Raw genomic sequence first — 14,398 nt, 5'->3', positions numbered from 1 at the left:
TTTCAGTAGGTAAATGATCGATAATACTTTACAGTATATTTTGAAATGCCTTCCAGTATCTGAAGGAAGGAAGTATCTTATAAGGAAGTTGGAGAGGAACTGTTAGGAACTACAGTGACAGCACAAGGAGTAATGGGTACAAGTTGAAAGAGGGGGAATTCAGGTTAGATGCTATGAACAAATTTTTTCCAGTGAGGGTGGTGAGGCCCTAGCACAGGTTTCCTAGAGGAGCTGTGGCTGCACCATCCCTAGAAGTGTCCAAGGCCAGGTTGGATGGGGCTTGGAGCAACCTGGTCCAGTGGAAGGTGTCCCTGCCATGGCACGGGTGTGACTGGGTCATCTTCAAGGTCCACTCCATTTCAACCCCTAACATTCTACAATTCTATGATAATGGCATAATTAGCACCAGCAATTTTCCCTTTTCAAAGGTTATTAAAAGCTTTAAAAAAGCACTGAATGCAGTAGTTCAGACCAAGTCCAGACTAGAGAGATTAGAGACTATTGGTGTTACCATTATAATTCTCGAGGAGTATGTATGATGAACAACTCCAAAGTGAAAGATTTGTTTCAATTTCCACAAACTCCAGTTCAAGCAGGCTACTTGCTCCCCATACCTCAATGTGGGAAATCACTTTGAAAAAGCATTTTAACACCGCTGAAAACTTACAGGATTTTACTCAGACAACAGGTGGTCAAACCCAAGCAGCACCTACTGAGGAATCAGTGTCTCCACAGCCAAGCCCTTCGGACCCGGGCAGCGCTTGGCATGCAGAGCAGCCTCGGGAAGCGGATAAGACAGAGCAGCCCCGGGCCGCGGGTCCCCTCCCGGGCCGCGGGTCCCCTCCCGGGCCGCGGGTCCCCTCCCGGGCCGCGGGTCCCCTCCCGGGCCGCGGGTCCCCTCCCGGGCCGGGCCCTGCTCTCGGCGGCAGAGCCTCTTCCGGCCGCTCCCGTCTCGTCTCGGTGGTTGTTCCTCCCGCTCCGCCCCGAGGGGCGGCGGCGATGGCGGAGCTGGGGGCAGCGGGCGGGAGCCCCGAGCCCCCCGTGCAGGTGGTACGTGAGCGGCGGGCTGTGCCGGGTGTCCCCGCGGGGCTGTGCCGGCTGTCCCCGCGGGGCTGTGCCGGGTGTCCCGGCGGGACTGTGCCGGGTGTCCCGCAGGCTGTGCCGGGTGTCCCCGCGGGGCTGTGCCGGGTGTCCCCGCGGGGCCGTGCCGGGTGTCCCCGCGGGGCCGTGCCGGGTGTCCCCGCGGGGCCGTGCCGGGTGTCCCCGCGGGGCTGTGCCGGGTGTCCCGGCGGGGCTGTGCCGGCTGTCCCCGCGGGGCCGTGCCGGGTGTCCCCGCGGGGCTGTGCCGGGTGTCCCGCAGGCTGTGCCGGGTGTCCCGCAGGCTGTGCCGGGTGTCCCGCAGGCTGTGCCGGGTGGGCTCACAGCTCGGAGGTCGGGCTGCCCGGGGCTCTGCCCTCCCGGAGGAGCTCTGGCCGGCTTTGGCCCGGCTGCTGCTGCAGCTCGGCGCGTTTGGTGCGCGGGGTTGGCAGAGAAAGGCGGAAAATCTTCCTACAGCACTTCCTGCTTTTGTAACTTCCGTACCTATAAATATATACGTATATAGTGTGTGTGTGTGTGTATACATATATGTGTATATATATATAGTGTGTGTATATATGTATAGTATGTATATAGAGTGTGTGTGAATATACAGGTTATATATATAAATTCTTTATATATGTGCACATATATATAAATAATACACATAAAGTTAAATACATAACATATATATCTATCTCTGCCTATACATATATAAAAATAGATATAGAAATACATATAATAGTGATCTGTAAAAGTTACTGCAAAATTTTTAAACCACTTAGCGCAGCAGGATGGATCAAGTGCAGATTGAAGAGATCCAAATAAAAAATTAGTTGAAGAACAGGTGGAAATGTATATTATTGATATATAATATTTCAATGGATACATTAAAATGTATATAGATATACCTCTATTTTATATAGATATATATAAAATACATATGTGTATATATATATAGCTAATATATGTGTGTATATCATCTATATGTAGATATTTATCTACATATAATTATATCTGCATATGTATATAAAATAAAGATATACATAAAAATTATTTTTGCTACCACATTTCTTAAATTTCTACATACCTGTATAAATGATATAGGTATCTGTAATTTATATGTAATTAAAACATACAAGATTAATTAAAACTGATGGGGTTTGGCAACGGTTTAAGGTTAGTAGCAAATGCTGAAAAGCAAAAACATACAAATCAATGGGCAAGTACAAATGATGAATAACATCAGAGTCTCAGATCCTAAAGACTGGTCAATGTTTGAAAATACCTCTGTGCTAATTTAATTTAAAGTATCTCATACATGAGGTTTTACAAAACCATTGTGTTTCTGGTTTCTGCCAACAGCCCTGTGTTTGGAAATAGTTTGGAATAATAATAGGAAAATTTCATTTAAAAATAATGGTTCCTGACTTCTTTAAATTTTTAGTAGTATTAATGCTTTTTCAGGGTTATTTTCCACGTTGAGATATGGGAACAGGTAGGAGCCTGCCTGAGTTGAGATTTGTGGAAACTGAAATCCAGTTTTCACTTAGGAGTCTCTATATTCTTGGAGAATAACAATGGTAATGCCAAAAGCATTGCAAAACCTTCAGTCGCACATTTTCTGACACCTGAAAACCTCATGTTTCTCCTCTTCAGTTTTGTGATTGTTGTATTTGTTTTGCTGTGGTCTAGTGAGAGAGTTTTGTTTGAGTGATGAATTTGTGGAAGAAAAGGGATTGAACTACTTCTTAGCCATTTCACATTCAATCATTTCTGCCATACAAAATTCACTTTGCAGCGAAGCCAAGAATCATTATCTTCAGCTCAGTGATAGCAAAACTGCATTGCGAAAAATACCTAAAATCACTTCAGGCCTTAGTCTCGAATGTGTGGAGTTCTGGGAAAACCAGTAGTGTCACAATGCTGAAATCCAGGTTTGATTCATAGCTCTCTTTTAGGAGTCATTTGGCTCACAGGCCAAGAAACTCCTCCCTATTGCTGCAGCTATAAATCAGCCTCAGCTAATGAAATGGTAATTCTGACTCAGTAGTCACTCAGATGATCTTGTAACGCCAAAAGCACATTAGTTGTTTGCAATTTATGTCCCAAATGCTCAAAATTACTTTGACAGAGCTTTAGGCGTGTTTCTGTAGTTCACTGTTTTGGTAGCAGTCTTCAAATACATGAAGGGCTGCTGCAAGGAGAACTAGAATTCTCTGGGATGGGGAAGTAGGAGTTGGCATAAACAGTAGCAAAATGACACTGGGAAGGCTGTATTCTGGATTTCCCTTATGCCTGCCTTTAGTGATTGCTTTAGCCAGGCTGGTATTTGTCCCTGGAGAGAGGGTCTGTCAGCAGTGGCAGAGCTGTGGTTGATCTTGTTTTGGGACAGAAGAAGAAGACACCTGGAGGTTACTACCAGCTGGTATTTTTGCTATGAAACTGCACCTGGAAAGGAAATAGTGCCCTGGTTCATGTTTTTCCCTCTTTAAATGGTCCAAGGAGATTGAATTATTCTGATAGTCACACGAGGTTAAATGCAAATTTATGATTGCTCAATTGCAGCTCTTAAGCCAGGGTACAAATCTAGTAATGAACTAGGGAGAAATGAAAGTTTAGATCTTAATTTATCCTTAAGCTAAAAGTAAACACAGAAAGTGAGCACAGAAAACCAGAAAGCTGAGCAAGAATGGTGGAACCTAAGAAAACTCCAGTATACAATGCCAGCAGTACTCTGAGATGTTAATCATATTGCTGAGTACAGTTATTTGTGTGGATTTGTTAATTTTTCAGGTTTTACACAGAAGTATCTTTAACAATTCAGCTCTGTGCCTTAGTTTGGCAGGTGTCCAGTTCTGTATGGTGGTCGTGGTTCTGTGGAAATAGAATTTGCTCACAGTAATGTGTTTAAGGAGCATGTTAGTATGAGCAGTTGAGTTCAGAGCACATCAGTGCCATCAGGTATTTACGGCTGGTTTTATATGTGCTGCCCTTAAAGTACTGTTTCTTCTGCTTTCAGTTCAAATTAAACAGGGAGGTCAAACATCATCTGCTATTTTGCACTGCTGTCCTGACTTAAAACAGGAGTACACTGCGGAAAAAAAGCAAAGAAGTTCCAGTTTTCAAGCCAATGGCGAGCTAGTTGGTGATGGCTTAGTCAAGTTTTTACTAAGTGAATCCGAAAACAAATTGAAAAATAACTGATTTTTCTGGATGTGCAAAACTGCACAAGTTTATATTGTCATTGGAAGAATTGTGGAACCTTTTTTACCTGAACATGTTAGATTGGTTGGTATGAATGTGTAGGCTCATATTTTAATTGCCATGCCCACATAAAGAATATTAAAATCTTGAGTAAATTGAATATAGTACTTTAGAATCTCAGATTTTTGCTTATTTTCCAGTCTCAAAGTACTAATGTGAGGCAGTTCTGAAATAATATTTTTTTCTGTATGTTGTAATTATCGGGTAGCCAGTTTCACTTTTTTTTTGTTTTTCCTTATTTTATTTATTTATCTCTCTAAAACACAAGTCAAAGGCCTGCTTTGCTTAAAATTATAGTGAGCTTTTGTTCTTCTTTTAAGAACTGTTCCATCATCCTGCCAAAAATCAGAGGTTCATGAATTTTAGATAAGTTTACTATTTTATTTGGCTGTGAAATGTTGTTAATCATTGTACCCTGTACAATACTGGGCCATACCTGTGTGTACATCCCTCAGTGTCCAAAAATTTGCCTTCTAGTGTGTGCATCTGTGTGTATTTGCACGATGTACATGTCACTAAATTGGGAGCAATTCAATTTCAGTATCCTAGTATTTTGTTTCTTAGGATCCTCACCTGCTCACAGTAGGAACTAATCCTCTCTTTCTTCCAACTCCAAGTTGAGTTTGTGGTTACCCAACATAATGAGGAGTTTAAGTTGTGTTTCCAGGGACTTTTTTAAACGTTCCATGAGACTTTTTATGAGTTAGTTAGGCCCTTAAATTCCCCATTTATAAGTAATTTTAAGAGGTACAGACTTGAGCTTTCCCTTTGCAAACACAGCCAGTGGATCACTGAACTGATTTCTCAGGACTTTGCATTCTATGAAGGCAGTGTGTTCTGGTTTGAGACACTTAAAGAATTTTGGGCTTTGTTGGCTTATTAGGAATAATTAGAACAGTGGTGAGTAACTGAACAGATAAAACCTTTGTCTCTGGTTTCTAACCAATTTTGAAATATCTCAGGTATGTTTTCCTCCTTTGTGTGCACATCTGAACCAAGAGGCTGTAAGAGGAAAGCCTGCAGTTGGAATGGCACAGTGTGGAGCTACATCATAGATCAACTTCTAATGTGCTTTAGAGCAGCTGTAGGTGGAATCATTTTAAAAAAAACTTGGCTGGAGCCTGAAGGTCTGCTGCATGTATGAACATCTCCAGTTAGGTAGGAAGCTTGAAGAGAAATTGATGAGTAAGATGTCTTAATGGAAGACAGAAGTGAGGAGTGTCCTAAGAAATGCAGGAATACTAGAAACAGGTTAGGGTGGTGTTACAGATGTTTCATTGGTGGGCTTGGTTCAGTGGTCTCTCTTGTGTCCTTGGATTTCTACCAAAAATCATCTTGTGGAACTTCATTTTTAAAAAGCTTGAAAGAGAAGAAAGCAAATAATATACTTATAATGAAAATAAAGGTGCTTTTCCTACTTCTATATTTTAAGATGCATTTTTTGGTGAAAGTTAGTTTCAGAATGATCTGCTACTTCTCCTTTCTAATAAATACACTGTAAGTAAACAAAAATAGCACTTACTGATGGGCATGTGGCTTTTTGTTTGTTTTTCTGTAGTCTATCATTGTGCCTGTTCACAACAGTGAATGCTGGTTAGATGAATGCTTAAAGTCAGTTTGGGAACAAGATTTTAAAGGAACCATGGAGCTGTCAATTTTTAATGATGCCAGTAAGGTATGTTTCAGACCTTTGAAATACTATCCAAGTAAATACTGTCTCTGAATTTTTGGTTTGCTTCACCATACAAATCAAAATAGCTGCATCTATGTCATTATTTTTTTCTAGGATGGTTCAGCTGAAATAATTGAAAAATGGAAGATCAAGTTGGAAGAAGTTGGTATTTCAGTAATCATTGGAAACAATGATTCCTCTCAGCCTCAAGGTGGTATGTAGCTTAATAGTGATTTTGTGAGGGTTTGGTTCTTATTGTAGGCACCTTCTGGTTTTTAGTTTAAAAAGTGTCTTTGTAGCTATTTGCATTGCAATGGAAAAAACCCTGCATTGTTTTCTAGAGCTCTGTTCAAAAACTCATTCCAATTTGAATTTGGCCCTGTTGGTTTGGGCTCTGTAGAATTTGTTTATATGTTCCAGGAAAGAAGAGCTTGGCTTAGCACTTGTGCTCTACTCTACAAAAGAATTTTGTTTAATTGTAGTATACACAATGTTGTTAATGCTTACAGTTGTACTGTGGCTTTCTGATATCTGATTTATCTTCAGGAGATGGGTTTTAAGAAAAAAAGAAATTCAAAATTGCTTACATTAAGATTTTAAAAGTAAATGCATATCTTTCAGTCTAGTAAAATAGACCCTGAAATAGAAAATAAATACCTTTTTTGATATTGCTTCAATGACCAAATCAAAACAGAGGTTTTCAAAGTTTTCATGTGAGCTAAAAACTCTCACTAAAGTCCTAATTATTCACTCAAAGGGCTAAACCAGTATGTTTAGTGAGCTGCCAGACAGGTGTATGATGTGATCCCCTGTTCATTTACATGCTAATATGAATCACATTTACCCACTGCAGGAGATTACAGACAAATCTCTCTAACACATTTTCTTGTTTTGGCTGGTTTATGCTTAGGGGATTTTAGCACAAAAGCTTCCTAAGATGTAAAATAGAAATAAAAGTCGGTTGGTTTTTGAAGAAGGTTTTGTCAAGTGACAGTAAAGTTGGAAGATCCTGTCTGTGTTCTGAGGAAGAGCAGCAGGAGAAAGGAAGAGCAGTGTGCTCACAGTTTGTGTTGTGCACCCAATGTTTCTGTCATTCTGGACTTTGCTGTAATGAGTAGACAGGTAGGAATTGTTAAAACCCTGGTTCCAAATTTCTGTCTTTGAATTTATCTCGCTTAAAAGTCACACTTTGGAAAGACTGTAACACAAAATTTTGAGAGTTTCTGTTGTTTCATTAAATGTCCTGTTTGAAGTGGAAAGAAACTGAGGCTTATTACAATCTACTCAAAATGATCATCTTATGCAAAAGCCCAGTTCTGTTTCAGAAAGTTTAATTTTCATCCCCCGTTGAAACATGCAAATAAATTGGGAGTTTGTGCACTGAATTCATCAGCAACCTGCTATAGGCCCCTGGCTTTATTTACTATCATTTCTTCTGACTGTAGGCTTTACATCTATTTTTAAATAGTTGTCAGACATAGCAATACTGAAGTAACACAGCATAACCATTACTATAAATATTTTTAGTATTTTAATACCTCTAGCATGAACTGGTGTTGTTTTGACAGTGCAGCTTGTAGCATTAGAATTATTGGGCTGGTAATGACAAAAGGCAGACAAGGTTTTTAGAGGGAATTTTTCTCTTTTGGGCAACTGATAGTTGAGCAATGTCAAGAATTACTCATAATCCTGTAACTGTCTTCTTTTTGCTCCCCCTCCACTATTGGGTGATCAGTCTCCTTTAAAAATGGACTTTTTTTACTAGTTGATGATCAAGAAACTAAGTAGGTTATAATTTCTTAAGTCAAAGAATAATCCCAGAGGTTGTTAATTCTGATATTTGAGATAGTAATGTTTTTGTTAATATCACGGTGTTGTGTAACATGTTTTCTGTTTTTATAAACATTTTCTATGTCTAGAGTCTTGTTCCTAATAGAGGGTTGTATCAATTGTGTATAAACTAGTTTTTAGTTTGCCAGAACACACAGGCAGGATAGTTAGTTATTTTTATATTAGAGTTCTGATGTCAGTTCACCTTTGCACTTCAGGAAACTGAACCTAAAGTTGTGAACTCCATTGTGCCATCAGGGATATGTCAGATTGTTTTTTGGTTTAACATGCATTTGTCAGTGTTGGGGTAGCTGGAGACTGAACAGATCTTTAATAAAGTGGGGGTGGGAGGTGCAGCTGTGCACTCTTTAAATAATAGTGTGATATGCATAGTTCTGCTAAAAAACAAACCCAGGCTTATTAATGTGGAAGTCACTCTCAGGTCACCATTAAAACAAGGATATCTTTACTTCATGGTTGTTAAATTTTAGGAGCAGGTATAGTATTTGTTTGCTTTTGGTGATTTATTATGTTAAGGACTAGGTACAACTGTAAGGAGTCTTGCCTTTAAAAGAAGATGCTTTGGTACAGAAACAATGTACTAGTCAGGCTTCACATCTTCAACTATTTACACAAGATTAGGATTTATTTCTGATTCTTTTCTAACATGTAAAAGAAAGGGGGGGGGAACCTAGGAAAAAAGAAAGGGTCACTTGCCTAAAAAAAGGAAACCTTTCTCTTTCCAAGAGTGAGGAATGTTAATATCTCACTGAGGCTTAAGTTTTTACGGCTGTAGCCATGGTAACAGGCTCTTTTCACCAAGTAAGCAGGCCTTACAAAACTCAGAGACCTGGAACAAACATTTCATTTTGTTCAGTAGAGTAATATTAAAGACATTTTTTTACTCATGCCAAACACAGAATTTGTTGTCATGAAAGAATTTTTAATACCTAGTTTCTTCTAGGGGGAGTTATATTTATCTTCTTAATAATTTAAAAAATATGTGCATTTTCTTTTCTCTCTCTCTCTTCTAAAAAATATTTGGTGTATGGAAAATTTCAGGATGGTTTCTGTCTTAAACACAGCAAGGAATATTTTCCAGCTCTTTCTCATAACAAATACTAGATATTTCATGATTTTATTTAAAGTGGCTTATTTGGTAAGGAGATCTGAAATATTTCAAGTTCATAGAGTAGTATAATTGCTATCTTGTAGCTACCTTTAAGTCTCCTTCACTTTTCCTACATTTTTGATTCTTCATTATCTACTGAAGGTTTTTTTAATTATTTGGGTATGTTAATAAAATGTAAGCACTAAGTATGGGCTGCTTTACAGCTGGCATGGCTTCTGATAGTACTGATATATTTGATGTTGGGCAGATTTAATTCTGTCCTTGGTTTTGTGCTGTTCTCTTATCCCTTGCTTTACCAGGGACCTCCACAGAACTGGGGGTTTGCTGCTTTGGCTTGTCCAGACCTGTTGACTTGCATCAGTTGTTTCCCACTCAAGCTGCTCATGCCAGCTTCCAGCTCTGCTGCTGTGGCAGCTCCTGGCTTTGCCAGCTGCTTTCTTACTGCCAGTGGGAAGGAGACTGAGAGTAACTGGATATATGAGATTAGATATTCATATGTTTATAAAAGGAAGTGAGTAAATATGCTGTAAAATAATAAATGCAAACAATCCACAGTGAAGAGAAGTTAAGGTGAGGATTAAAGTACATAAAAAAATAACACAGTTATAAGGAAGAGTCTTTATTAGTAGTGTACTGGTGGTAGTTGACATAATGTTCCTTGGAGGCAGAAAGAAATGCAGTCATAAGTCTTTTCCTGTACTTGGACAGCTCAGCAAAATAGCCAGGGAGCACGTGCAGTACAACTAGGGGAACCTTTGAGCCCAGTTAAATTTGTTTCCTGAGCAAACTTAAACTTGTATCACATAAAGAGATAAGAGAGTTACAGAACTCTGCTTTTTTTTCAAATGCAAAATCAGAAACTATATGGATAATATTATTTAAATTTTTCTATCCTGCTTCATGGTGAGATTTTTTGGCTTTGTATTTCCAGTTTTCCCCTTAAAGAGTAAAAGCCCTACAGTATTGCATGTCATCACATAGTTTGTTTTGCAAGTCAGGATGATCTTGTGGGATTCCCTGACTTGGTTCCATAAGTACTTCCAAGAAAGCTTAAGTGTTACATATGTGACCAAGTGGAATTCATACAGCATTTTTCAGACTAACACTGGATATAGTGTGGTCTTTTCTTATAATGCATCCCAGGGAGAGAATTCAGAGGTCTGAATGTTCTAAGGTGCACCTTGTCTACCTGCAAGAATGATCCCAGGTAATGATTTCCTACCTTCTGGATGTATTTCAGTGGTAAACTGAGTTCATCCTGTTGCTGGTTGCTGCATTCCCATCCTTACCCTCAACTCTGGATTCCTTCTCCTTCCTATTTTTTTTGTTCTACCATTTGTTTGATCCTCCAGAACAGTCATGTGCTTCAGAATTTAAGCTGACAAAATTTTTTCTTCTGGTTCAGCTTCCTGAAATGAATGAGTTGGTAAAAAGATTCAGCAAGTGTCAGGGAGCTAGAAAGTAAGAGACCCTAGATGCCAATGTCATCATTTGTCTGAACTGGTATTTCAATTCCATTGATGCTATAACATGTTATGGTATAAATAAGGCACCTTTGAGTCTATATATCTAATAAATAAGCTGGCTTTGGCTCCAGTCTGCATTATACAAATGGCACACGAAGTTTGTGTATTTGCAAACTTTATATTTAACAAGCACCAAGGAACAGAACTTTCCCTGAGTCCTTTTGAGAACCTGGTCCCCTGATGGGAAGAACAGCCTCTGGTTCTTTCTCTGCCTCTTTTGTGATTTGTTAGCATTTGTTAGGACTTAAAAGATGAATGTATATACAGACAAAGGTTTTCAGCATCTGCTCCTTGCAAGGGATTGGACAAGATGACCTTTAAAGATCCATTCCAGCCCAAACCATTCTGTGATTCTACAGGTTCTGGATATAAAACCTGTCCTCTTCCAGATACATATTACATATTATGTCTTTGTGGAGGGCTAGCTAAAGTAGTCTTATTCTACTTGATGGTGGAATTCTGGTACTCACTCAGAGAAGGTGACTGACATAGGCATTCTGTTTAAATATTCACAAATTACCTTGCTTTAAATATGGAAGCATTGCGAACTTTATGTGATAATGATTTTTGTATTTTCTTTCATCTGTTCCTCACTTTTATTAAGATTTTAAAAGATACAACACTACCCCAGTTTTTATCTTTGCTTTCTCAACAGTTGGATTTGCTAAAAATCAAGCAGTAATTCAGAGCTCAGGAACCTACCTCTGCTTTCTGGATTCAGTAAGTTAATGCTTTTTGTCTGACTTGGTTGTGTCAATATAATTCTTTTTAATGGGGTTGTTGGTTTGCTGAAAGACAAAGTGCTTAAAGGTGTTTGGTTGTTAAATGTGCTGGTTACTATTTATGGCTGTAAAGTTGTATTCCAACCTGTAGAAAGCCTTACACCATTTTTAATTATATCAGGTTTCACAAGGCCTGTTGTGAACAGGCCTGGGCAAGGTTGGTATTTAGGTGTTTTCAGGATTTTTCTTTCCCACATTCTTCAGAAAATTGTATTGATGGCGAAACTAAGAGCTAATCTACTGGCTTTTTGATGCAAAATAGGCGAGGTCTCACCTTCCATCTTGATTTTTTTTTTCCTGTCCTTTGTTGGATATCTTCTGTGAAGCCATTCAGCTCACTAACCCACAGATAAGTATCTCCCTGTGTGCAGCTGAATATGCAGGGAATGGTTTCACAAAGGTGCCCAGCTGAGCTGAGGAGTGGGGCTGTGTGCTGGGAGCAGGCAAGAGGAGCAGGACCTTCAAGGCTCACTGATCTCATGTAATTTCACCTGAAGATTGATTTTTTTTTTCCCCTCTGAATTGGAACTGAACTATGGGTTAGGGCAGTACAGGATGAACAGGGTAGGTTTTCAGACACAATTCAACTTAATGTTGTGATTGTCTGTGCTTGTTAAAAAGTGTTGTGAGAGCAGGTATGTGAACTCTACAGCCTTTCTCAGGTTTTAATTAGGGAAATCTTTCAGTTTTCAGACTCCACTTGCTTTATCAATTAGATGGAAGAAATTACTTTGTTCATATGTTAAATTTCTGTGATTTAATCAGTATACTGTTGAAAGACATGGTTAAGGGTTGGTATATTTCTTCTGACTCAAGGAAGTGCAGCAGGAATATCTTGTCTTACCATTTGAGAAATTAACTTTTGCAGGTGGCTTTCCTGGCCTTTATTCTTGCTTTTGTTAAGTTATTAGTCTTCTCAGCAGCACAGTGTGCCTTGTAAAATAAGTTTATTTGAATTTATCCACATTTAACAGTTTGTTGGTTTGGGGCTTTTGTTTGTTTGTTTACAGAGTGTATTTCACGTAAATCTTCTTATATAAGTTTATGGAGGGTGAAGCTTTGAAATGCAGTATCTCCTACATATGGGTATCACAGAATTAAAAATTTGAACATCCATTGAATGCACAGAACTCACAATTGCATGTACAAGTTACTGGTGTTTGAAAAGGTCATTTTCACAGACATCACAAAATAAGTATTTAATATCCTGCACTAAGCACTGGAATCCATTTCATAAACAGAGTATTTTGAGGGAGTATGAACACAAAACTGATCTGATTTTGATCACCTGACTGACCAGGTTATGAAAGAGTGTAGGGACCTCATAAATTATTCCAGGAAATAATTGGAGTGGTGCCAGTTTTGCAATGGATGAGCTAGAAGATTAAATTCTAAATTAAATGAATTCATACTTTTATAGTGATTCTTCAGAATTCTCAATTTGTTATTTGCCATGTATTATACATCCTCATGCTGCTGTATTGTTTCATTAGGCTGACTAACTAGTGACAAAATATCAGGGAAACAAATTACAATTATTAAGGAATATAGCAGGTAATGATTTTGTAATACTTCAGTATTATCATTAGCACGAGTTTATATTTAATATTACCAAGAATTACTTGAAGTGAGTTGAGGATTTTATGATTTACAGTATGGATAAACTTCAGAGAAGTTACCAAGATTTTCTGTTCCATGCATTTCTATTCCTTCTTCAAAACAGGCATTCTGGACTACCAGAAGCCTAATCTTGCTACCAAAGCAATATTAAATGACTGGCATTATTTAAATATATTTTCTACTGTCTCTCCTTGTGACTGCCATTTCTTGCTGAAAATGGATTGGAGGAAAAAATGAATGTGGAAACTACTACAAGTCCAAAAATTGCTCAATGTTTTGGCCATAGTTAGTAAGTGTTGTGTGATAATAGCTGCAACACAGATGTTGCCAGCTGTTTAACAACTCTGCTTCCACACACCACCTACCTTCTTCATTTCAGTCACCAATCCAGTATCCAGCTCTCTAGGAAGGAATGTTGATATCAGCCTTTAGGAATGTGCTGCAGTAGTGCCAAGGAATTGACCTTCAGAAGTACAGCCACAGTTTCAGGTCTGCTGCAGGCGGATGTGGAGGGAAATGGGGTTGTGGCTGTAGTTTGTGCACATTGCAAATAGGTGGAGAAGCACATCGAGGCTGTTTGTGCATTCCTGTGTCTGCTCTGAGTGAAATGAATGAATGAGCATGTTTGGAGCATCATTGGAGGTACTGGCTCCAGCAAGACTGCTGTTGCTTGCTATTCCAGCTGGAGTCAAGCTGCTTATGTTATGTCTCTCAACACAGATTTGTGAGGACAATAAACTGGGAAGAAATGTGGAAAAAAGAGGTTACAGATCTCAGAACTGTCAGAATTTGATCAGCCTTTTCTAGTATGAAGTGGCAGCTGTTTGACTAACAGCTATTGTGGTGGTTTTTTACTGTGGTTGTTGTTACAGATTTCACCTCCAAGCTACTGAGGCTTTTTTTCCACTGCAGGAAAAACAAGCAGAAAAATTGAAGATAATTAACAATTTTTTTCAAATATAACATTTATAGTATGAGAGAGTGAGAGCTAATTTTGCAAATATATTTCACTGTTAGCTTTTCTTCTTCAAATTATCTGCAGTTATGACTTTATCTACCAGTTTCATTCTATGGTAGCTGTAGTTTATCAGTTCCCTGGGGTGGTGCCATCTTTGTTAGAAGCATTTACCTAGTTGTAGCACAGCAGAACTCTTACGTTGAAAATTCTGCTTTGAACTGCTCTTTTCATTGACATGCACATAAACATGCCTCTACTTGTCTGAAACTTTATTTCTTTAAAAAGATCATGCTTTCATTTCATCCTAATCATCTGTGTAGATTCCAATTATTTCAGGTTTAATCAGGGTGTTGTTGGAGAGTTCCTGACTATTGAAGGAGAATCGTAAAAATGTGTCCTTTTTTGACCTGCAGTGTTTCAAACCCAGTCATGTTCACTTGAATCCTTGACATGCTTGTTTTAATCTTTTGAAAGGCTTTGTTGGCAATGTGTCACAATTTCAGAGCTTCTCAGGCAGTTCAAAGATGTAACTCT

The 14,398-nt window shown here is 38.9% G+C and overlaps 1 protein-coding gene across 3 annotated transcripts in view; it reads left to right on the top strand.

Moving 5' to 3' along the window:
• The first annotated feature begins 823 nt into the window (after positions 1 to 823).
• The window catches only part of QTGAL (queuosine-tRNA galactosyltransferase), a 114,761-nt gene continuing 101,186 nt past the window's right edge, over positions 824 to 14,398 (top strand). Inside the window, exons 1-4 of one of the 3 annotated variants that reach the window (XM_085077929.1) lie at positions 824 to 1,050; positions 5,903 to 6,019; positions 6,131 to 6,230; positions 11,160 to 11,224. In XM_085077929.1, coding sequence (XP_084934055.1) covers positions 1,000 to 1,050; positions 5,903 to 6,019; positions 6,131 to 6,230; positions 11,160 to 11,224 — 333 coding nt within the window. In that variant the 5' untranslated portion in view covers positions 824 to 999. The remainder of the gene's footprint in view (positions 1,051 to 5,902; positions 6,020 to 6,130; positions 6,231 to 11,159; positions 11,225 to 14,398) is intronic. The other 2 variants (XM_085077928.1, XM_085077927.1) reach the window with 2 other exon arrangements.

Source organism: Lichenostomus cassidix, chromosome 18 (assembly GCF_008360975.1).
Source record: "Lichenostomus cassidix isolate B80296 chromosome 18, HeHo_3.0, whole genome shotgun sequence".
NCBI classification, from domain to species: domain Eukaryota; kingdom Metazoa; phylum Chordata; class Aves; order Passeriformes; family Meliphagidae; genus Lichenostomus; species Lichenostomus cassidix.
Note: the sequence above shows the minus strand (reverse complement) of the source record. Positions and strands in the feature narration are given on the sequence as shown.